General features: G+C 50.1%; 1 protein-coding gene across 2 annotated transcripts; it reads right to left on the bottom strand.

Annotated features, from left to right (window-relative positions):
- Positions 1–558: 558 nt before the first annotated feature.
- Positions 559–21,755, bottom strand: LOC144178248 (ammonium transporter Rh type C-like). Of its 2 annotated transcripts, XM_077705958.1 has the most exons (8): positions 20,379–21,751; positions 16,597–16,747; positions 14,347–14,491; positions 12,407–12,570; positions 11,361–11,498; positions 9,518–9,651; positions 2,602–2,768; positions 568–1,849 (listed from the first exon to the last, which is right to left on the bottom strand). In XM_077705958.1, the coding sequence occupies exons 1-8, from the start codon at positions 20,540–20,542 to the stop codon at positions 1,650–1,652; spliced, it is 1,263 nt and encodes a 420-aa protein (XP_077562084.1). In that variant the 5' UTR covers positions 20,543–21,751; the 3' UTR covers positions 568–1,649. The 2 variants fall into 2 exon arrangements, with proteins under 2 accessions (XP_077562085.1, XP_077562084.1); XM_077705959.1 differs by lacking the exon at positions 11,361–11,498 and having other exon boundaries at positions 559–1,849; positions 20,379–21,755.
- Between the last annotated feature and the right edge of the window lie 1,109 nt (positions 21,756–22,864).

Below are 22,864 nucleotides of genomic sequence, written 5' to 3'. Positions count from 1 at the left end.
ACAAGTTTCGACAAGCCCGGCTCAGACGCTTCGCTTTCGGCGCATTTCAAAACTTCGGCGACTGCCGGCGAGGCTCGTCTCAACGCTCTTCAAGGACATAGAGGCCCCGTCGATCGCAACGGAGTCCTCCTCTCCCACCTCTCTCGGACTCAACGTGCGCCGAGGCTACGAACTCTGGAAAGAGCGTTGTGTGTGTATGTGACGTTCGTGGCGTGTTGCCGCTTGTTGGGGTTTTGACCGTTACGGCTTTTGGGTATAAATAGAGCTGCGCAAGCGCTGTAAACCATTCCTGCCTGAGCAGCGAATCCATGCTGTCGCTCTGCGATGCGATGCGATGCGATGAGGCTTTGAAGGGGGGGGGGGGGGGGGAGGTAGGAGGAAAGGGCCCGAAACTGTCTGGCGAAGGGTGCCGACACCTTATCAGGCCTGTCGCTCTGCTCGAGTCCTGTATTGTAACCTCGCCCGTCGGGGCATTGTTCTTTGGCTTCGGCTCACCTCTCGCTATGAAGTAAACAGTTGGCCTATCAGCTCTGGACGTCTTCCCGGCTGCAGTCGGCCTTCCCGGTCGCAACACTCCCGTACGGGAGCCGAAACATCTTTTATTTTACGAAATATATTTTTGATCGGTGTTTCTTTTCCCGTTGTATCATGGCGTAAACACGTAAACACGGCGTAATCACGTCACGAGAATTTACACTTTTCTTGAGTGCGATCTTTACTAAACGAATTATGAAATGCAAAAGTGGGCATTCCTGGGGCGTAAGCCCTCGCTGATGCTCACATGCAGCAAGCTTGTGGCCCGCTTGCCTGAGCGAGCCCCTTGAGCAGGCCACACGTACAGAGTGTGATTTACCTTTTGCCGACTTGCAGCACCACCGGCGGCATTCCGCCCTCAAAGTCGTGCGAATAACCCGTTGATGTTCGTATGGTTGATCAGAAAAGAAACAGAATTTGGAGAGCTAACTAGTTTCTTGGTACGCGCAATAATAAAAAAAAGAAGCCACATGAAATTGGCCGCGATTTTCCAGCAGCCCATGGCCGAGCCGTTTGGTTCGAGTTTGGCGTATTAAGAATGGGGATCGGGTTGGGATTCGGTTCGGGAAAAATACCGGCTCGGTTCCGGTAAGACGCACCCAATAGCTCGCTGTGCCCAGGCCTCCTGATTTTTTCCTGAGAAAATACACCGTGCTGTGAAGATAAGCGCAGACACATTCATTACCCTAAATCAAACACAAAACGTCCAAAATACCATGTGTTCGAGTACATACCCACAATAACTGACACTCACTAGGCACTAGGCCTGTCGGAAAGCCTACACAGGTCAATGTCGTCCCTTCCCCGTCATCTTTCCCCCAGGAGGCCTGGGCGGCCCACCTGGGCAGGTCGACTCTTCGTGGACAACCGTTCTTGAGCACCTGCTTACCAACGAGGGTGCGACCCTTGGCCATCACCTCACTGAGCGCGGGCCCGCACATGAGTTGTGTACATAAATGTTTACTCTCTCTCTCTTTCTCTTTCGGGGAGATTGTTCCTTCGACGACGAGTCACACGGCGAACTTGAAAGCTCAAATCTCTGTTGCAAGTAGGCAGGCCTAACGAACACAGCAGGGGCCACTCAAGCAGTGCAGCCCAGCCACTTGGCTCTTGGCCTACAGGGCGGGCCGCGCATCGCGCATTATGCTCATGACACGACTCTTGAAGCGCAGAGGGGGCCTCGGAGGGGGCTTCCGCAGCGGCTTCACTTCGACGAAGCTCGCCGCCTCGGGGTCTGCCACGTTCCAGCTGAGCCTGTCGTCGAATAGCTCCTGCGTGTCTACCGGGTCGAAGCAGTCCAGCCGAATCAAAAAGCCTGCACCAGAAACCCGGAAAAACTCAGAGCTTAAACATTACTTGCGAGGCTGCCACACATACCATAACATTGCAACAGGCAACTGCGAACCGATTTTACCCAAGTTGTGTTCGTTTATTTTAGCAGAATTCTCGCTTTCGAAGCAAACTTCTGAGATACGGCGGGACGAGGGATATACAAGCGAGCAATAACAAAGCGATCAGAGACCGTCTCCAAAGTGTTATGTGCCGTCGTCTATGCCTTGCTTAATGATTGCGTCACTGCCTGTGACGGAAGCAAGTTACGCTGACAAGTTCTGCAAGCGCACTTTAAAGGGACCCTGCAACACTTTCGATAAACGCTTTCACTCTTTCCTCCGCGTCTGGAAGCACTGTGAAAGCTACAGTGATTGCGGTCATTGCTGCAACTGTAAAAAGCGACCAATAGCCGCGACATTGCTTTTAGACGTAATTCCAGCGGTCGAAGAAGGCCAAGACTCTGGAAAAAGAGAAAAATCTTTTGAGCAGGTTTCCAAACTATCAGACGGGCACAGGGCAGTAATTTGTGGCTGAGATACTTTGAGACCCCGTAATCTAAGTACTGGATATGTTGCTTGACTACGTTATGCAAGCATTCAATATTTCGAAAATAAGTTGAAACCACGTTGCAGGGTCCCTTTAGGATGTACCGACTCGACTTTCGACTTCAAGCAGGCTCTGAAAGGAAAAGCACCGCGCAATTTATAAATTGAACGGGAGGGGTCGGGTGCGCACCTGTAGCCACTCCTCCGGAGATGGCGATGGCCAGCGTAGCGAGAAGGGCCCACAGCTGGCAGGCAGCTTGCTCCCCTGCGGTCCGGCCCAACCCTGACGTCCCGTTGAAGCCACGCGCCTCGGTCGAGTTGGCTGCGGCTGCTCTCGCCGGGTAGATGAGGAACAGGCTGAATACACCAGAGCGAGACAAGTGGTTTTCCAAGAGAACGTGTTGCTGGGCGTGTTGGTTTAGGTCTACGAACATACTGAGGGGCACAAATACACAACACGCAAGCAACGACAGCAACGTACATTTATACATACATCCCGACATGCGCAATAGACGTGCCCACAGCGTCAGCGCAAGAATTCATCTAAAACCCGCCCCTCAGCTTTGAACAATACCACCGAAGTATCACGCAGTTACTTCCCTTCAATCCTATACGATGCGCCTCGAGCAGTTCTCGGGCCTTCTGATATCTGCTTTTCCCAGTATCTTTGTCTCGGAAAATCGTGGCTCACAGTTTGTGCAGAAATCACAATGCGCTGTCAAATGTGTGCCATTTTTAGAGTTTAAATTCTGCGCATGCTCCCTTAGGCGGTCATTCAAACATGTCCCAGTTTGGCCCATGTAAGACTTTCCACAGGTGAGGGGGGTTTTGTAAACCACCCCTAAAGCGCAATCAACAAACGGCTTCTCATGTCTTTTTTCACAGGCCATCTTTTTGCAACTACTAGCAATGCGAGAGCAAAGTTGGCCGAGCTTACTCGGGGCAGAAAAAACGACAGGGACACCGTACCTCGTCGCAACCTTTTTTAGGTTATGCGACACCTTGTCTAGGCATGGAACCACTTCACGTCGCTTGTCATTTCTTTGCTGCGCATTCGTCCTAGGCTTACTACCCTTCACTTTTAAGTGCGAATGCACTTTATAAGCGACCCCAAACCTTCCACCGCCGCCGGCGGCGGCGGCGGCGGCGGCGTCCGCAGTCCTCCTCTCCCTAGCAACGGCGTGGAGGAGAGAAGCGTCGGTAGCAACGGCGCGGTGACGTCACTTCACCACGTGACCGCGCTCGCTCCGCCTCCTCGCCGTGGCTGCGCGGGTGCGCGCCGCTCCCCGCACCGCTCCTCGCGCCGTGACGTCATGGTATGACGTCACAGCGCGCCTCCTCTCCCCAGCAGCTGCCGCGCGTCTCTCTCTCCACCGTGACGTCACACTCTCTCCTCTCCCCCTCGCTCGGCTGCAGCTGCCGTGCGCCGCTGTCCCTCTCCCCTTGCGCTCGCCTCCTCTCTCAGCCACCCGAGCGCGGCGTACCCCCCTATATATGCAGCGATAAACTGCCAGACCTCCGTGGGTCGGCTCGCGCGCGCTCACGGGCGGATGCCCACGGATTTTAACTTTACTCCCCCTCATAGCATCACCCCGTGCATTCGCACTTAACCATGTTCACCCTCGGGGAAATGCTTGGGAGTTTTTTTGAAGGAGGGTTTCCGCCACCGCATTCGCGACCGACCGAGGGAAGCCAGCCGACAAAAGTCGCTGCACCTGTTTTTCAAAACTTCACTGCATCATGTGTGCGCACGACTTCCGCAAGGCAGATTCTAGGCAGAGACTGGCAATAGCCCGTTTAACTAACTTTCAGTGTGCCGACTCATACGGTAACAGTTCTTTACGAGTCTGAGGTGAAAAAGACCAACACACATGCACCTGCAACACCTTAATATTCAGGTCCAAGAACTGGATGACATCGTCATGAGGACACTCATGAGTAAAGGTCAAGCCTTTTCCAAGGCGCTTAAAATCGTCTAAAACACATTTCACCAAGTCAGGTTGCGTCACAGAACTCTGTTTGCTAAAACAATTAACAAATCATCTACATATCTAAAAACTTTCAACATTAAAACAGGACTAAAAACACGCTCCAAGGCCTGGCCTATCTGCGCTAGGAATATATTACACAGGATAGTGGCGAGGCACGAACCAATACAAATACCCTTTTAAATGCGGAGCATTTCTTAGGCTCGCCTTGTCCTGCGTCGTTGATGGCGGAGCCGTTCACACGCTCACTGCGCATGCGCAGCTCTCCTCCTTACACCCACAGCTCCGCGATACTACACTATAAAAAAAAGAAATAGTTAGCGGCGCCCGGTTTCGATCCCACGACTCTCTGGCCGCAACGGAAGGTACGCGGTGCTCTTCCCACTACGCTACAAATCCTTTTTTTTTCTTTATTACATGGGAGAATACGCTCAGACGTTGCAGTACGAGGAATACAAGCAAACAAAAGTATACTTTGAAGTTATGAGAAGCACATATACATCAAAATTCAGGTAAACACACACAAGCGTTCAAAAGAGGGAACCAGTCAGGTGGTTGGTCAAGCGAACTATACACACTATGTACAAATGCCACAGTTTCTCGGAAATAGGACTTAGTTGATCTTGGTGGCTCAGCATGCCTATCACATAAGCGGCATCGCCACAGACTGTACAAACCAATCAACACGAACATGTCATAAGGTGGCTCACCAGGATAGTCGAATGGCAAAAATCGGATAGAGAAAGGCGTAATATCCATGTCTTTTTTGACCGTTCGCTGTAGAATGTCCCAGAAAAAGACAGCATCTCTGCAGTCTACAAAGCAGTGATCAATTGTCTCTGGTCGAGTACAGAGCCGACAGTCTGTCGACCACGCTATAAACAGACCCCGATCTTTCATCCAAGTTTTAACAGGCAGCGTGCCAGTGTGTAATTTAAAGAAAAATGTTTTAACACCTGGCGGAACACACATTCTACACACTCTATTGAGGACATCCTGGTACGGACATTGTGGGTACAGAACACGATATAAAGGTGTGGGAAAAAGCCCAGAAACCAGGGCATCAGAAATAGACTCGCGCGAAGCAGTAAATAAATCCGGGACAGGAACAAGTGCTACGAACGCGCCTTATGTCCTTGACTCATTCAAACTACGTCAAGAAGCTACTGATACAACGAAGGCACGCGAAGCTGAACGTAACGGAAACGACGAACTGAAAACTTTAGAGGGGGATGCTGAATTTCCCGTGGGAAAGCTGTGGCGGGAAGCGCCACGCGCCTTGCAGCTCAACCAGCCCCGTCCGCAGCGCCTCTGATGCTGATTGTGGCAGGATGCCCCTAGGGATTGGCCAACCAAAGAATCCATCACGAGATAGGTTCGCGTACGCGCGCTTGCGAAAGTCCGATCCCTTCGTGCTCGTCGGAGACTTCAACGTTGACATACGCAAGGACGAGTGGTTGGTCGAGTACATGGGGACCCGCCACGGCCTGCACTGCGTCTCCACCACCTCCAACAACAACAAGCAACCCACCACCATCCACGGCAGTTGCATCGACCTCGTATTCACCAGTTACTCCAACGCACGACCGCTGCTCAAACAGCCCTTGACGGTCCACTTTAGCGACCATAAAGCAGTCCTTCTCTCCGTCCAATACAACGACGGCACCAACGAATAAAAGAAATAGAACAATGATCAGAATACCTTCACCTGTCCTTCCTGTGTCCCAAATTCATGAAACAGTAAATACGAATAATAAAGACGAAACCCTCCCCACATCCAAACGGTAACCACAAACTACCCAATTACGCAACGTTCACGCAATACAACCACCCCTATGCGACGCATTTACTCGAGTTCCCCCGTGGGAAGATGCGGGCGGGCGTCTTTTTTTTCTGCACGTACAGGCGCTTGTCAAATGATATAAATGTGCTGTTAAGATACGCCTCTAACAAGGCTAAAAAGTTGTCAACTGTCATGCCGATACTACTTTGAAAGGGAATTACGCCACTGGCATCAATACATGAAGTTACGCTTTTGAAAAGTTCAGCGTGGGGAATCGAATAAAACAAATCTTCTACGTCTACCGAGAACGCATATCCTATAGACTGGTTATCTCTTTAAAAATCGATCACGTCATGAGATTTCTTCGTGAAAAAAAGGATCAGCGACTGTCAAGCATTTCAAGGCTTTTAGCAGAAATTGACTAACATGAAGCTGCCAAGTTCCTTTCTCACTTATGGTCGTTCGAAACAGCATGTCAGGTTTGTGCGTCCTGACTGTGAAAAAGACAGACGGCGAGTTATTCTTGCACTTGGAAGCACTACTGGCAAGCTTCGTTAGCCCCATATTGCTGCATAACTTTAAAGGGACACTGAAGTGATATTTGTAAACATTGCGGGATTACTAGCGCAAATTGTAGTCCGGAGTCCATAGGCCATGTTTCGACGACTCTGAGTGCGTTTACGCGAATTAATTGAGTAGAAAAATCAATTCAAAGATGCTGTCCTCCTCTCTGCATTCCCGCTCATTTTCTGTGGCGTTTTCGTGTGACGTCAGGAGGAAATCCTTGGCCAGAATCAGAAGACCCTTGGCCTGGTGCGAACACGCTTTTTACGATACAAGCATGAGTGGGGCAAGCTCCAAATATGGGGGAAAAGCGCACAGCATTTGAACGTCTCGGTGACGCGGAGGGCGTTCATCCACTGCGTAGGCCTCGGCTAGTGATTGCTACGATTCCGAGCCGTCCTGGGGGGTTATCTTAGGCATTTTACAGCCTACAGCATGGAAAAAGTGCGGTATGGTGATTATTGAGATATCGAGAAAGCCCATCCAACGATAACGTCGGATGTCCAGCATGTTGTTTTACAGAACCGAAGCAGAAACTCGTTTGAATGCTAATCTTGGACATCGTTAATCACGGTGCACCTCCTCCCGACTTCACAGCCTTTAGTTAGGGCGGTCGCCGCAGACCGTGCATGGTAGTTTTTCTTCTTTCGGGCTTTAAAAAATAGTTACCGACTTATAACAACCGGGTAAACCATGAAAAGTGTGTTAATTTGAGACAGTCTACGCAGTGCAAGCAAAAACGGGAGCTTGTCAAATTCACTTCAGTGTCCCTTTAAGGTAGAAGATTTAACTTTGGCAGAAGCAACCTTAACAGGGCGAAAGTTCTTGTTAATTGCCTGCAGTGCCTTCTGACTGAACGAGCCCTTAGTCATCGCTACAAATCCTCCTTCCTTATCTGACTGTAAAAGAGGCAGATCATTATCGATGAAGTAGTCCACAACACCATGCAACAAACGTAATTCGCCTCTCCGAACATGCTCAGGTGCCGACTTCAAGAGACAGCCCGCTCCTTCTAGGAGGCAACGTCCACCATCTTCCTTCTCAGCCTTGTTAGCCACACGCCTGTTGAGCGCCTGTCCGTGTCTTCTTTCTTGTGTGTTGTTTATTTGCGCCACTCAGTATGTTCGTACACGTGGTATTCACCTCACATGCTTCCCACCGCCACCGTTTACATGATTGGGGCCAGCTGGTTTAGAGCGCGCAACATCGACGCTTATTACCGTGCGTTCTGTCTTACGATTGCAAGTACTTGTTGAAAGCAGTGTGGTTCGCCCCAAGTTGCTATCCAGCGGCCGTCACTATGTTGCGCAACAGGCGGATGTCCTCCTGCTTGCGTTCATAGAGCTTTGCAGGGGAGAAAGCCAGCTGAGGAACCCGTGTATCGCTTCTTTGTGTTTTCAGTGTTCGGGATAAAAACTTCCGCAGGTAAGGTTCTTTATGGACGGCACAATGAACTGTAGTACAAATAAGTGGCTGTTGCTTGGCTGAACCATCTTACAGCATTCGTGGGTTGTCTCTTTTTTACTGCGACCTAGTACGTATGGCGCATAGTTTGGACAATTATTGATGCAGAGTGTTGTCCAGAATACAGGCTCTTCGCCGTTTCCTAGTCAATAGCGGTCGCTTCATCTCTCTCTCTCTCTCTCTCTCTCTCTCTCTCTCTCTCTCTCTCTCTCTCTCTCTCTCTCTCTCTCACACACACACACACACACACACACACACACACACACACATACTTGCATACAGAACTGGCGGGGTGCAGACTGAAGAACGCGATGCTTTCAACTGCAGTCTTACTCTTCTTTTAGATGCAACGCATCTCATGCTCGCCCCTCTGTCCTTCCTGCGTCTGTCCGGCGTTGTCCGCACAGCTGCGCCTCTCCTCATCTCCTCTCTCCGATAGCGAACAGTCTCTCCCAAACAGCTGCGGGTTGGCGCAGCGCGCTCTCACTCCGTTGCTAGGCGCCGGTGGGCGGCGCTGCGCATGTGCAGTACTCTCTCTCTCCACGCTCTCCTCTCCTTCGGGCGCTGTGAATATAAAGCGGCATGCCGCGCTGCGACGGTCTCAGTCGACGGTCGTCCGCGTTACGCTTGCACTCTCTCGCAGGACTCGACGATTCCTTGATGCAATCGTCGAGTCCTGCAATTGCTTGATGCAGTTGCTTGATGCAATCGTCGAGCCCCTAACTGTGCACTTTACGGACCACAAGGCACTCATTCTTGTCTGCAATAAAGATCGTACCTGAGCATACGTGTACTGCATGTGCATTGCATGGTGAAAATGGAAAATAACGGGATTCACGTGAGAATCTCTGCTATAAGCGTAATCAATACGATGGAAAACGCCAATGGAACCCCCCATGATATGCGTTGCATCACACAAGGGTTCCCGCGAGGGAAGGTGGGCGTAATTTCTTTTAAAGCAGCTTGCTGCCCCCTCATGATCATAGCATTGGTATGTGAACATGGGGACCCGAACCCAAACCCAAACCCTCGTAAAGCGCGCGCTGTCGGGGCGCATGCATGCTTCGAGCGCTAGGTACTACAGGCCACATCAAAGCACTCGGGATTGCGTCGTTCACGGAAGAGGATAATACTGGCCATGGTTTAAAGTAGCGAATGTTAGATATACAGAGTTTGGTGTTACGCAACATGGGCTTCAAGGTTCGCCATTGAGAGAAGTGTGCCCACCTTCAAAACGTCTCTAAAAGATATTTTTATGTTGTGCCTGGGCGACAGGAGAAATGCCTTCCGGCACTGCCCGCACTCACCTGTCACCGTGGGACTCGTACGATGCCGTGGCCGCCACGATGATGCTACTGAGCCCCGCGAGCAGGCCTGGCATCCCGTGGAGATTGTGGACGCCGCACGTGTCGTGCACGCTGCAACGGCGAGCCAGGAAAGGCTGCGGTGTGTAGAAAATGCTCTCTCGACTGCAAACACACCCAAGCGGCCACCGACTCCCCCTTCCAAAAGGCAAATCGAATAGGGAAGCTGGCAGTAAGAAACTTGTCTGTGTAGATATTTTTATTTCTCTTTCACTTTTATCATCGATAGAAACAGCTGAACAAGTTGCCTTCGCCCTAGTCGCCACCACCTCGAAGAGTGTACAGTTATACGGACAGACCCCCAAGCCGCATGCCGCAATTTCCTGATCGGACGAATATACCTACCAGCATCGGCTATACTAAAACAAATTACACGACTTCCAGAACTACAGATTGTCTGGTCACCTGTCCACGAATCCCTCAAAGGAAGTGAGTCGGCACACGCCGCTGCCCGTGCCCATACACACCGGGCCGTTTCCCAAGAGGGTGATAACCTACAAGCTGACGACATCCTCAAGCCTACGCCTCTGCGAAAGTACGCCGACATACTCGCCCACTACCGGCGCGGGCGCCAACAATACCCAGCACCCCATCCACACCTATCCAGAACCGAAGGTATACAATATTCTGATGACTAGCTACAAACGAACTCTTACCCCCACAATACCCTACTCCATGCAATGTACCCCACCATATACCCCGCCCCTTGCAAATACTGCCCCCACCCCGGCACCCTATACCATCTGGTATGGGGGTGTCAACAAACCCCGTCCCTTACTCCTAATCCTCAACCTTCATACGAGCAGTGGGTGGCACGGCTGACCAGCTCCGTCCTCTCCTCCCAGTGTAGCCTGGTGGACAGGGCCCGGGTGGCCAGCGCAGGCCATGGTATCCTGGACTATAAGGAAACCCCCCACCAGGCGGGTGCCCAGACATCAGCCCCTGATACTCGCCTAAGTAAAGTTTACTCCTCCTCCTCCACTTTGGAGCTTCGGTTTCGTGACGCGCGTCATCCCCAGTGCCGAGTTTTAGGCACAGATGATTACTTATTGGCCCCGTGAGCGTGTAATAGGCGGGGATATACGACCTCAAACATGCGAAACGACACCAATAAGCGCAACCTCAGGGGTGGAAAGTGTCACTTTAAAGACGCAATTCAAATGAGTACCCTTCTTTGTCGTTCAACGACTGTCAGAGTACGGCCGTGCCAAGAACGTTACAAAACAACCCTTAAAATATCGGGCATGCCCAAGGGTGTGCTTCCAAGGGTGGCATGCACTGCAGTGCATGCCACCCTTGGTAGCAGACGTTGCTCGTCGCTGGACACACGTCGAAAATGACCGCAGCACTCTGCGTTCGCAAACTGTTACTTTCTGCCTCATTACTCTCACGTAATTTTGGCCGCATTATTTTGTTATCTTAAGATATAAATTTTTTGCTTCCCCATGCGTTATGCCTGATTCCATTTTACCCTTCTACTTGCGCGGGTTAGCCATCCGGACGCTTCTCTGATTGACCTGCGACGAAATTCTGAGTTGGGTCCGCTTCGTGTACTTTCAAGTCGCGAAGCAGTTCCGATCGCACGCCTCTGAAATGTTCTGTTTTCATCACACTCGAATAATCACCCCTCAGCCAATCAGGGCTCGCTCCAAGTGGACACTCTGGAACGGGCAGAGCTCTCCTCCCACAAACTGTTTTTCTCTTGCATTTTCTTCAAAAACGGGCGTCCAAGATGGAAGAAATTTATCAAAGCGACCGCTTAATGAGCACAAAATGTGCAACCTACCGTGGCGTATTTGTATCCCAGAACTGAAATCCCGCCTGCTACTATTCCGAGTATGATGGCGCTGTGAGGCTCAGCCAGGATGCTCGCGATGCTCCCGATGGCAACGCCTCCGGCGAGCGTGGAGTTTTGTATGTGCACCTGCAATTGCCCACATGCAACGAAAACTTACTCGCATCTGTTTCGTCAAGCACAACCTCGGGACTCGGTGAGAATTAAAATGTAGAACAATTGCATTGATTACACGCCGCTTGTTCGAAATACGCCGTACCCGTCCGTGTGATATTTATCAGTAACAACAGTACAGCCCGTTTGAAAACTGTACCTGTGCAGAGGCAGCGCTTTGCTTTGACTCAATTTACCTTCTTAAAGATTTTGTGGAGAGTCTTTGAAATGTTGTCAAAAGCAGATTTACATTAAATTCGCAAAAAAATGTAAATAGAGTCAACTTCCTTTATCTAGGGCTCGGTTAATACGACATTGTGAGCAACAAGAACCCATTGATTCCAAATGGAATCATAGCCCGTTTTTTTAGTGCGGAGCCATTAAAAGCCTAATTACGCGAAAATTCTGCGTCCAGCGCAGGCGTAACCGAAGGATGGTCCTAAAAATGGCCGACCGGTCATACGGAATAAAAGAGGAGAGAAGAAAATGAACATAACTTCTGGAGCCAAGGATTCGGAACCAGGACAGAGTGCGAGTCCAGCACACAGCTGCTGCCCCGTCGCCGAGCCTTGCACTCTAGGATGTCCCCGCAGGGCGCGTTTACTACAGCGCTCAAGAAGACCAATCGAAGTGGCCTAGTGTGCGAAGGCGGCAAATGGCGTGACCGAGCATTCAATTTGAGAAAAAAAGGACGTCTGCGCAGGTACATTGCGCATTGCAAAACACCTTGCACGCCTGGCGCGTTGTTCTTGCGCACATGGACTTTTTTTTAGCCAAATGATATGTCGGGCTTCGTCATTCCCCGAACGCACTCTTGGCCACCTCAGCTGGTCATTCTGCACTATTGTGGTTTTACATACCAATAGTAGATTTTTCGCACATACCATGTCGATCTTGCCTTTGCCGTCGAGACAAGAAGAAGCAGCGAAAGCGGTCACGCAGGACGCCGCCAGGGCGAGGTAGGTGTTCATCACGGCCCTGTGCTTCTCTGCGCCCTGAACGGAGGCGGCGTTGAAGCTTGGCCAGTACAGCCACAGAAAGAGCGTCCCTTGACCAGGAGGCAAGAAAAAAAAGAGCGGTTCGCTGGTGAAATCTGCCTGACCGTTTACCGAGCAAGAAGGCATCGAACGCGTGGAATGCAGTTGTTCGCACGCCATGAAACCTGGCCGAGTTGGAGATGGAGAACCAGAACTTATATGCTATGTGTGCACAATTCTAACGCGCTCTCGAGTGTAACGCCCATTTAAGTTTGCGTAGGAAAATTTAAAACCCTTTCGGTCTCGGTGATTTCAAATGGAATCCCGTTGCTGTATTCACTCTAGCGCATAGAGAACAAAACCAAAACTGCTCGTTTTTTGGGGGGAATTGTCCTTCAAGGATTAGTTTGGCGATATACATCACCATTGGAACGTTTTAGCGCAGCCGGATACAAGAAAGGAGAAAAAGCTTCACTGAACACGAAGTTATAACGTCGGGGCTAAAAGAACCAGAGGTCCTAGTTGTATTCCCAGGATTGTAAGCCTGGGAATACATCGTTTGCTTGTAGGCTCACGTGGTCATAAAATTTAGGAAAACAGAGGATTTTTTTTTCGCTCAAATTAACATTTTTACTTGCCTGATGTCTTCAATTATTGGCCTCATTAATAAATCAGTACTTACTGGAACTACCAGCTCTATTTTTCGTTTATAGGCTTAGGACAGCCGTAGAGTTTAGTAGAACACAGAAAACATTTTTGCACTTGAAAAAGAAAGTCGGTACTGAAAGGGTTAAAAAGAGAATGTGTCGCAGATTCTACCGCACAGATGTAAAAGACACGCCACCACGTACCTAGTGGAACATATTTTACTTGACGCACGAAACTGTAGCAGAAAAAACCTCCTGTACTATAAACTTGCTTACCCAGGTGCTGCTGGCAATAAAACTGGAGCGGGGAAAACTGAAAGCGTTTGCAGTTTCAAGTGCGTTGACCTTCATAATTTTAGACGTGACGGGTTGTTGGCTCATTCGCTGCTAATTTATGAATTCCACCTAGGAGTCTTCAAGTTCTTGAAAACGTGCGTCGGTGAAGCCTTGCGTAAAAGCAATGACTCTGCTTTGTTTACGGCAATCGCGCACTCATGTCTGCGGGTCGCCCAGAGTGCGTGATGCTGCCCGGCTCCCCTCACTGTACATTAGTAAAATTACCTTGCGCTTGATGGACGCTTCATAGTGGCACCTGTTCGGAGCCATAACGACTCACACGAGGTTCTAATTGTAGCAACAGAAATATGTGCAACAGCTGGCTAAGGTATGTCCATCGAGGAATGGCTGCACCAAAATTTACTCGCGGGATGTTCACAGATTATTTAGGATTTGATTTAGTTGTATTTTAGGAGGTGTTCGTGTCCATGGCAATGTTGCTCGCCATTTTGAAGCTGATTTCGGTTTTGAGCCCGATTGTAACGCGCTCCAATTCTAGGGCTAGTTTTAGCATAAAAAAGGTGCGAGTTGAAATGGAGCAAATACGGTATATCGTGAGCTGGGTAAGAGAAAGACGGAGCGCACGCAGGTAGCCGGTTGCTATGGCAACTTGTTGGTCAGCTCCTAGTTTCGGAGAGGCGACATGATTTTTACCGGGAAATCTGGTGGGACCAATTGACACTAAAGAACCTTCCTCTTCAAATTGGGATCGTTGTGTACCGATGTGTCACTACATAGCCGGAGGCGAACGGTGCTGCACTTGAGTACAGCTCCCCTGCTAAGCTGCCTCGGCAGGACATATTGAAGGAGCTAGGCCGTTAGTTTTAGTGAAGACAGTGGACGACAACAAGAGGTGCCACTGACCGATCATGGCGAAGACATCCGACGTGTACGAAGAAGCCTCGCTTCGGTGGCCGACGTGGTCTTTTCGATGCACCACGAAAGCCTGCGCCAGGCCAAAGTAGGCTCCGAAGGTGTGCACAAAAATTGAACCTCCAGGGTCGACGGCCTGAAATGAACAATGGCACTATTGTGGCTGCTATTCGAATGAATAACAGTATTTACGGCTTTATTACAGTTTATTTAGAAGCATTCGTGAAGCGTAAGGGTTCCCTCACTGCATATTTGGCCCTCGAAGTAATGCATCACGGTCTCGTGATGAACCAAAAGTTAGGTTGAACAAAATGCTATCTGATACCGCGTTTAAACACACTCACTGCGATCCCCGTGAACCTATGGAAAATAAAGAGGTAATTTGCCACTGTGGTCGTCAGAGTGCTTGGGGTGAATCCATGCAGGATACTCCATTCGGCGAAACTTGGCGCATTTTTTATTGAGATATCACCTGCATAAAAACGACACACTGGCTTAAAAGAGATACCACGCAAATGGAGAGCACAGGACCCAAGTTCTAACCCAGTTTCAGGTGCAGTTTTTCAGGGGGAGACGGAAAACTAAAATTTCCGAGTGTTGAGATTTCGGTGCCAGTTAAAGGTCCCTACGGTCTAAATTAATCCGTATACCTCCACTATAGTCTTGCTTCAAGCAGCCGCGCTAACATTTATAAGTAGACAGCGCTGAAGTCGAATAAAAATTGTTAAAAACCTAAATTTAAACGGCGTAAGACTCCTTGTTTATATGTTTTGCGTTTCCTTGACGGATGCAGTCACCTTTGACAGGGAAATTCTGTGCGTCACCGCATTGTTCAGACGCGTGGAAAATGTGATTGCTCTTGAGAACTTTCATGCACTTCCCTCATTTGTGCCAATAAAAAATGCGGAGCTATCAAAGGCCGAAATTAATCCCGCTGGATTACATTGTTGGCAATGGTGAACGCCTGGCCAGCAGGCGGCGCATCTATCCTGCCACGGGTAGAGTTCCTCTATACAGCTCTCGGGAGCTATACAAAGGAAGTCTAGCCACGGCACGACGCGGCAGCCGATGGAGGCGCTGCCTCGGCGGAGCAGTGCGCCCTCTTTAGGTGTCGCAACAACCAAACGAATTGCTAACGTCTTGCTTCGTCACGCTTTCTCCGTCTTGCTCCGCTCGTCTTGCTTGGGTACTTGGTTTCTCAAAGCCACTTCTTCCATTTCTGTTAGAGTTCATCGATGGCTATGTAGATAAACTTTACTTTGCATAGCTCCTTATGCCGTCTGGTGGTGTTTACAACAAGCTCGGAGGCGCTGACGAGCACTCTGTGGCTGGTTGCTACAGTACTGGGTAAGACGCAAGAAAATTTGGGTTCATCCAGGAATTTCATCTCACGTCATGCAATAACCGACAGTTTTGATAACATTTCCAACAACTAATGTCCCAGTGAAACCAAGGAGGGATGTCTCTATAGTGCCTTGGTAATTACTGAAATAGGCTCCAATCAGTATCTGAAGTTTGGCATTATTGGCAACTGGTGCACCATGGCGCATGAGAGTTGCGTAACTTAATGTAAGCGCACAAAACAATGTACTTATCCGCGTATATCTGCATCGCGACCATACGAATAAACGACGGGCACTAAGAAGCAATGAAGAGATTACACAGACGAGCGATTAAAATCAGCTTCACCTAGTATACGCTCGCTTTCCGACGCTGACTTGGCGCGTTGCAGGTCGGATGGTCCCATCCTACTGCTATCGCAACGCAGATAATTAATTGCACGCTGGAAAAGTGCCTGTCCTTTCTGTGCACTGCCGAAATAATCACTTCCAGCGCATGCAAACTGAAAATCGGAGCTATGAGTTTTGGCAACCGTGGCAGCGGCGTTGGAAAAGCGGCTGGAGGAACCCGTGGCTACTGGTGAAACGAACCGCGAGATCCCCGCAGGAATCGATTATCACACACATCTTCACAGAAATATTTTGAGGCTTTGTAACGCCTATTACAGGAGAAGCATCACGTGGCGCTCAAGACACTGCGTAGTTAAAATACTCGAGAATATATATGCATGTATACCTAACGTCTGCCGCAACATTTGGTAAAGGCCCCTCTTGAACGATCAATTGTAGCGTTGCCTTGCGTTTGAAACAGTCTAATAACCGGCAAACATCAGTTTCCAGAAAATAAAGCCCAAAATCAGGCTGTCCACTGCGCGAAAAGTCAACGCAGCAATTTGTTCACCTGGAACACCTGTACGCCCAAGAACTCGTTGCCTGCTCCAAGGGCGGTTTCGGTGAGTCCAGAAACGGCATTCCCGATCACACTCGTCTTGCCCAGGAGTGCACCAAACGATATGAGGTACGTGACTGCAGAAAACTCGGCTCCCAGGAGGCTGCGCAGGAAGCAGACACTCATAAGCAAGCCCCCGTTCATGTATGGGTGCACATATTTTGATCCAGAGGCAACGAAGGATACAGCATAAAGAAAGAGTTGAAGCGGACGTCTACGCTTGCGTCTAAAGATGTGAAACGTGATAGCGTCACTTCGTCGTGGAGGCAGCGTTTTGGAGCGGCGCAGCCGCATTCCCCAGCTATGCTCTTGAAGCGCTTCCAGTCAGTTGAGAGAGCAAGGCTAGCAGCAACGGATTTAGAGGCACCCTGCACTGTACGGGGGCCACTGAGAGCACGCCGTTTTTCCAATTAAATCTGGCCTCCACAAAAATCAGAACAGTCATGAGCGACTCCAAATCTGAAATGTTAAATTTCTCCCGATGGCAGGTCTCTCAAGAGGCGTCATCAATTTTAATTTCCGGCTTAGACCGCGAGAAACGAACCAGTAAGATACAGCTAATCTTGAACCCTGCCCACTCCAGCCTGGCGGGGAACGAATCCGCTCACGACGCCGCTCGAGTCTTCTCCGACCGAGCGGACGTCAATTTAGACGAGGGTTTCGTCTCGCTGTCGAGCAAGGACAGACTCGTACCCTTCAGGGATATTGCCAACCACTATCCGCTGACCCGGGCGCGCTTCCCGTCCCCGCATCCCTCCCTAACTAAATGCCAATCCGTGTTCTGGCCGCCCCTTTAGACAAACTCATATCCGAAACCGATTGTCTACACATACCCAGGGCGTTACCCCCCAGAGTGTCAGAGGTGCCAGGAACGAGCGGACCTAGCACACATGCTACGGCAACGTCCGCGGGCAGCCACACTAGTTCGCGACCGCACCGCGCATCTCCAACCCGGACGATCAGCTATGGGCCGTCTAACTGGACGAACACGCTCCCAGAGCCCAGAGGCTCCTGGACGTCGAATATGAACTCCAGTTGTAACTAAATAAAGTTTTATTCTCTCTGCGTGTCTGCAGTGCACGCTAGGTGTTCGATAAAAGAGTGAAAATTCGTTTACCAGCCATCCCCCAACTTAACCTGATGCACCATGCCAACGTTTTGAGAGGCCCGCACTAAAGTGCGCCCCACACCACCACAAAGTTACAATGTTCCGACGGCAAACGTCGGTGCAACGTGACTATACACCACTGCACGCGAAAAAAAATTTTTGTAATGACTCATAGGGGTGAGAACCGCAAGGGGGAAGCGAACTTAACTGCGCGGGCGCGGTGCTTGCTAAATAATGTGAAACCTAAAGCTTGTGAAAACCGTTCGAGTGCGCGAAAGCCGAACCTTCCGACTCAGCAAGCATGCGAGCGAGGAAGCCTTGAGCGAGCAATCAAGCCGGCCTTCCTAGAATGGTGCGTGCGGCCTTTATGCCTTGTTAAACCTCAGCTGCTACTTGCCTCAGTCACGTGACGCCAGTTCTTCAATTACGCGCTCAGCGCCTGCCCGCTGTGCAACAGAGAAATCCTAGCGCCCCTCCATGTACGGGCCCGTCCCTACACGTTGGAACGTACCCGCGGATCCCAGACGGTGCTCGGCTGGAAACCTTCTGCGCATGCGCCGCACATACCAACGGCGAATGACTGTATCAGCCATTTGGAAAGCTAGGGGATCGATATATGTTTCAGAAAAACCCGTTTCTGAGTGAGTCGGTAGGTGCCTGACATTGATTCTAGCGCTTGTTGCGACCGGGCGGGGGCACCCGATCCGATCTCCGTGGCCTCCAACATACGATGGGTAGCGTGTATGAAGCGAGCAGCCAGCCGCTGTTGCAGCCGTGAAGAAGTCCAGAGCAGTAGGATAACGTAACTGTTTACTTCATAGCGAGAGGTGAGCCGAAGCCAAAAAAACATACAATGCCCTGACGGGCGAGGTTACAATACAGGACACGAGCAGAGCGACCGCATGGATTCGCTGCTCCGACAGGAATGATTTTCAACGTTTGTGCTGCTTCTATTTATACCCAAAAAACGCCCCCAAGAGTAACACGCCACCAACATCACAGACACACACAACGCTCTTTCCCCAGTGGTGAGTCATTCATGGGTTCGCCCCACGTGGCGTCCGAGAGAGGGGAGAGAGTGTCCTTGAAAGGTGCCGGGGTCGCGCTATCGAAGGTTTGATCGCGCCGATAGCGAAACGTCTGAGCCGGGGATGTCAAGGCGGGACGCACCGACGCGCAGGTGCCTGAAGGGTGTGGCGAACGTCGTGAAGAATGCCTGGGCGTGCCGCTGGCAGCCGCTGGAGGCGCGTTGCAAAGCGAGGTGACTGACCCGGCATGGCGAGACACGAAAGTACGATTCACCGACACGCGGGCGCACGTGGTCGATTCCCACGTGGTGGCTGATGCGGGAAAATACGGCGGCGTTGGCCGATTCGTAACACGCTCAAAACGACTAACACGTCAGAGGGAACAGGAACCACTTGTCCTCTCGTGTTCGTCGTTCTTCGTGCTAAAAACCTTCGTCAAGCTATAGGTTTGTTTTTGCTCGAAACCCCGTGTGACTGGTAAGAACGTTTTTGGCAGGGAATGAGCGACGGTTTGTCGCTGATAAAAACGTCGGCGGTGCGTGCCTTGATGAAGTGCTTGCTGGGCAGAGCTTGAAAGCTGTTATGCTGTCCGAGTGCACTAATATTTTTAGGCATCTTTCATACGAGTTTGTTTGCTAAAGCCAACTTATGCTCTTCATCCAGTGATGGATTAAACATGCTCGCTTCTGGCTCCTCGATCGTCTCCCAATCGCAGTAATCTCTCACGCAAGAAGCGCTCGCCCGTCCACGTGGGTCGTTAGCGGAGGGCACATCTGGCCAATCGCACACATGGGTATCGACGAGTGTTGGTGTGTGGGCAAGGCCTAGCTGTGTTAGTTTTCTGACACGAGCTGACCATTCCTACCTGTCAAGTAACTGATTTGCCCTGACATTTATGGCCTGTCCCCCCGCGACTCATGGGTCATATCTGGTATTCGCCGAATGTGGTCTTATTTGCTGCACATGACTATCCCTATCTGTATACCTATCAACAGCACGTGTTTTCGCCGTTTATTGTTTCGGTTGATGAGAAATTTCCCGAAACCACGATAAGTGACAACCTCCGCATAGACTTCATACCAGCTCACGAAATGCACGTCCAAATCACGGAGTTTTACTAACACACCAGCAAAGGAGTTGTTACTGACTGCGTGGTGGTGAGTGTGGGTTCCAACTCGAGTGCTGAAAAGTGCAGTGCGTTTCATGTTTTAAACCTGTAGTGCAAGTGTCCACGCGCACCCAGAAGTTTGATGATGGGTGCCATACTGCTAAGTGCATCAGACAAGAAATTTCGCAGAGCTGGTTTTGATTAATTTCGGTTCACGCAGACCACGAAACAGACAAGCACCGAGCATAAAAAGAATTACACACAAGTGCTGTGCGTAATCCTTGGTGTTCGTCTTTCTACTACCGTTTCCCATTGTACGTACGACAAAATGTTAAAGGCATTTAGTGCTTAATATGTAAACGGTGCTTGGTGGCCATGGTCAGCCAATAAACTGCCACGTAATATGTAATACGGTGCTTGGTGGCCATGGCCAGCCAATAATCTGACTTTCCGTGATGCCAGCACACTATGCTCTCCTCGGGGGGCTCACCTCTCCACGTCGAGCCGTATCTTGGAGCCGCGCAGGCGCCACATGCCCCGCATGATGACGGCCCACTGGAAGACGATGGCGCTCTGCAGCAGCGTATTGCCCAGTGCGCTGTACCCGAACCGGCGCAGGAAGGTCATCAGGTAGCCGAAGCCCACGTACACCATCACGTGCACGTCCTCGAACACTGCAGCCAGCCATGGTCGACACGCGGTCTAGGTCACCGAAGTACAAGTGTACCACCGGCGTGTCGGCCCACGAGAAACCAGTCTCGTGAGCTCGAACACGCATGCACGTTTAGCCTTCAGCATTACCATGGCAGCCCAACAGCCGTTGTCCTGTTCTCAGTCTGTAAAAATGTCCTGCGCGTGCATCAATGACTAAAGGGCCCCAATTTACTTGACGCTGCCAATGAGTACACAGAGCTGTAAGATAGCACTCACTTGAATAGAAGCGGTTGAATACTGCATCGTTAGACCCTCCGTCGGCGGCGTACACCGGATGTACAGAGCTGTCAAAGGTGACGCAGGCGCCGAAAAGAATAAGCAGGATCCCTTCCACGAGACCAAGGGCGAACGCCGTCCTGATCCGAGGCTCCATGCTGAATGCCGAGCCGTCGTGCACACATTTGTTACGCTTTCGTTCGTAGAAGAAAACAAGAACACCTCTGAATATTTTAAGGCGAGACGACGTTGGAAACCCGGTAAGGGCATGTCGAACCCAGGGTAATTTTAAATCTTCTGGAATGAAAAAGAGATTAGAGTAAACGTAAACCACCAGGAGGTACCATTAGCTCCGGGAGCCCGTATTGTGCAAAGCATACGGATTGCGGAGTTCGAACTTTTGCCAAAACAAAGCAAAACAGTCGAAGGAGCCCATGAAGACTATTGAAATTTGGGGACAGAACCGGCCGTCATTAGGAACGTCGCCACTGAATTTTATCTTTGGTGTTGTAATGGACAAAATCAAACACGCTTTCCCGGAACCGCGGTATAGTTATGTGTTACAGAAGTGTTACAGCGTACATCCTACCTTTACAGGATGCACTTTCATGACAAGTGCAATTCAACAAGAACAAAGTACATGCACTTCACTTTTTCCCCGTGCATTTTTTAGCTCCATGCACTTTTCGTTCAATTTTTAGGACAAATGACCCATTCTGACGCATTTAAGGCTGCTACTTGTTAACAGCAGTCACCGCGCTTCGAGCCGTACACCAAAACGGCCACAGACGGTTCTAGCTTAAAAGTATGCAGACAATTTCCATGTAGTCAATGGTTAGTTGCAAGTAGCGCTTGCTGCTGATTGTTGCAGCGAAGCTGTTCTAACGCTGGCCTTGAGCCTTTGACGACAGTCTCTACTGGTATTGTGTCACGCTCTTTCAGGGGTAGGTTTCTCCGCCGCACACCCGCCGCGGTGGCTCAGTGGCTAAGGCGTTGCGCTGCTGAGCACGAGGTCGCGGGTTCGATTCCCGGCCGCGGCGGCCGCTTTTCTGATGGAGGCGAAAAGCAAAAACGCCCGTGTGTACGAGATTTCGGCGCACGATAAAGATCCCCAGGTGGTCAAAATTAGTCCGGAGCCCTCCACTACGGCGCGCCTCATCGCCTGCGTTGCGCCGGCGCGTTAAACCCCACAGTCAATCAAGGTTTCTCCGCCGCGCAAAAACTGGTGCCCAATATAGAAAATTCATTAAAAATTAAGAAGGTCCCAGGGCCTTCATATTTTGATATAGGACGGCCTGTATTGTCCCTGAAAAAATGTCTTCCCGAATATGCATTTGTGCTTAGAGGTGAAGCCGACTTTAAAGAGATGGAAGGAAGATTTTTTTTTTAATTCGCATTTTTGTCATGCGGCATATAAAGAAAAGATAAGACATTAGGTAGAATAAAAAGACCGGGTACAAAAGCACAGGTAGTCAGGAAATTGATGACCCTGTACAAGTCTAAAGGTAGGCATGGAGTCCGAAGATTGGTTTTTGTAAGCTGGCTTTCTCACATTGCCTGTTACGCAGTGAAGCATGTCTATCTACGGGGGGAGTATGATTAGGGAAAACAGCTCTAACTGTTGTGCTTTCGAATGTATCCCGAAACAAAATACTATATGATAATTAGCCACTGAGACCACTCTACCAGTATGCCGAGTTTCGTTTATTTGTCGCCATTAGTTCACACTGATGTTGTAAACGTTACAGAGTTACTGTCTGCTGTCGTAGAACGGAAAGTTGAGCTAGTTGGATCTGACTCATGTTTAAAGCGCGGACAGACGATACACAAGAAGAGGACAACACGGGAGCTTTCTATCCACTGTTTATTCAATAAAAACGCACACACACACACATTCATACTCGATCGTTCATTCACAACACATGCGCAAAGAGCAGGAAGATAACTTTTGTTTTTATGCATTACCGTCCCGCATGACCCTCGATTGTTGCATCCAAAAATTTAACTTCATTGTCCTGTAGTGTTATCGATGGCTGGGCGACGCAT

This window comes from Haemaphysalis longicornis, unplaced genomic scaffold (genome assembly GCF_048455015.1).
Source record: "Haemaphysalis longicornis isolate Haplotype H1 unplaced genomic scaffold, Haemaphysalis longicornis Haplotype H1 scaffold_4, whole genome shotgun sequence".
NCBI lineage: Eukaryota > Metazoa > Arthropoda > Arachnida > Ixodida > Ixodidae > Haemaphysalis > Haemaphysalis longicornis.
Note: the sequence above shows the minus strand (reverse complement) of the source record. Positions and strands in the feature narration are given on the sequence as shown.

Excerpts from the sequence above, each read along its gene's own strand:
- LOC144178248 (XM_077705958.1), bottom strand. The coding sequence starts at position 20,542 with ATGGTGTACGTGGGCTTCGGCTACCTGATGACCTTCCTGCGCCGGTTC. Across the intron at positions 12,571-14,346 it reads GGATGTCTTCGCCATGATCG|GGACGCTCTTTCTGTGGCTG; the intron begins GTCAGTGGCACC and ends CTCCTGGTCAAG. Across the intron at positions 2,769-9,517 it reads TACGAGTCCCACGGTGACAG|CCTGTTCCTCATCTACCCGG; the intron begins GTGAGTGCGGGC and ends TGGTGTATTCAG.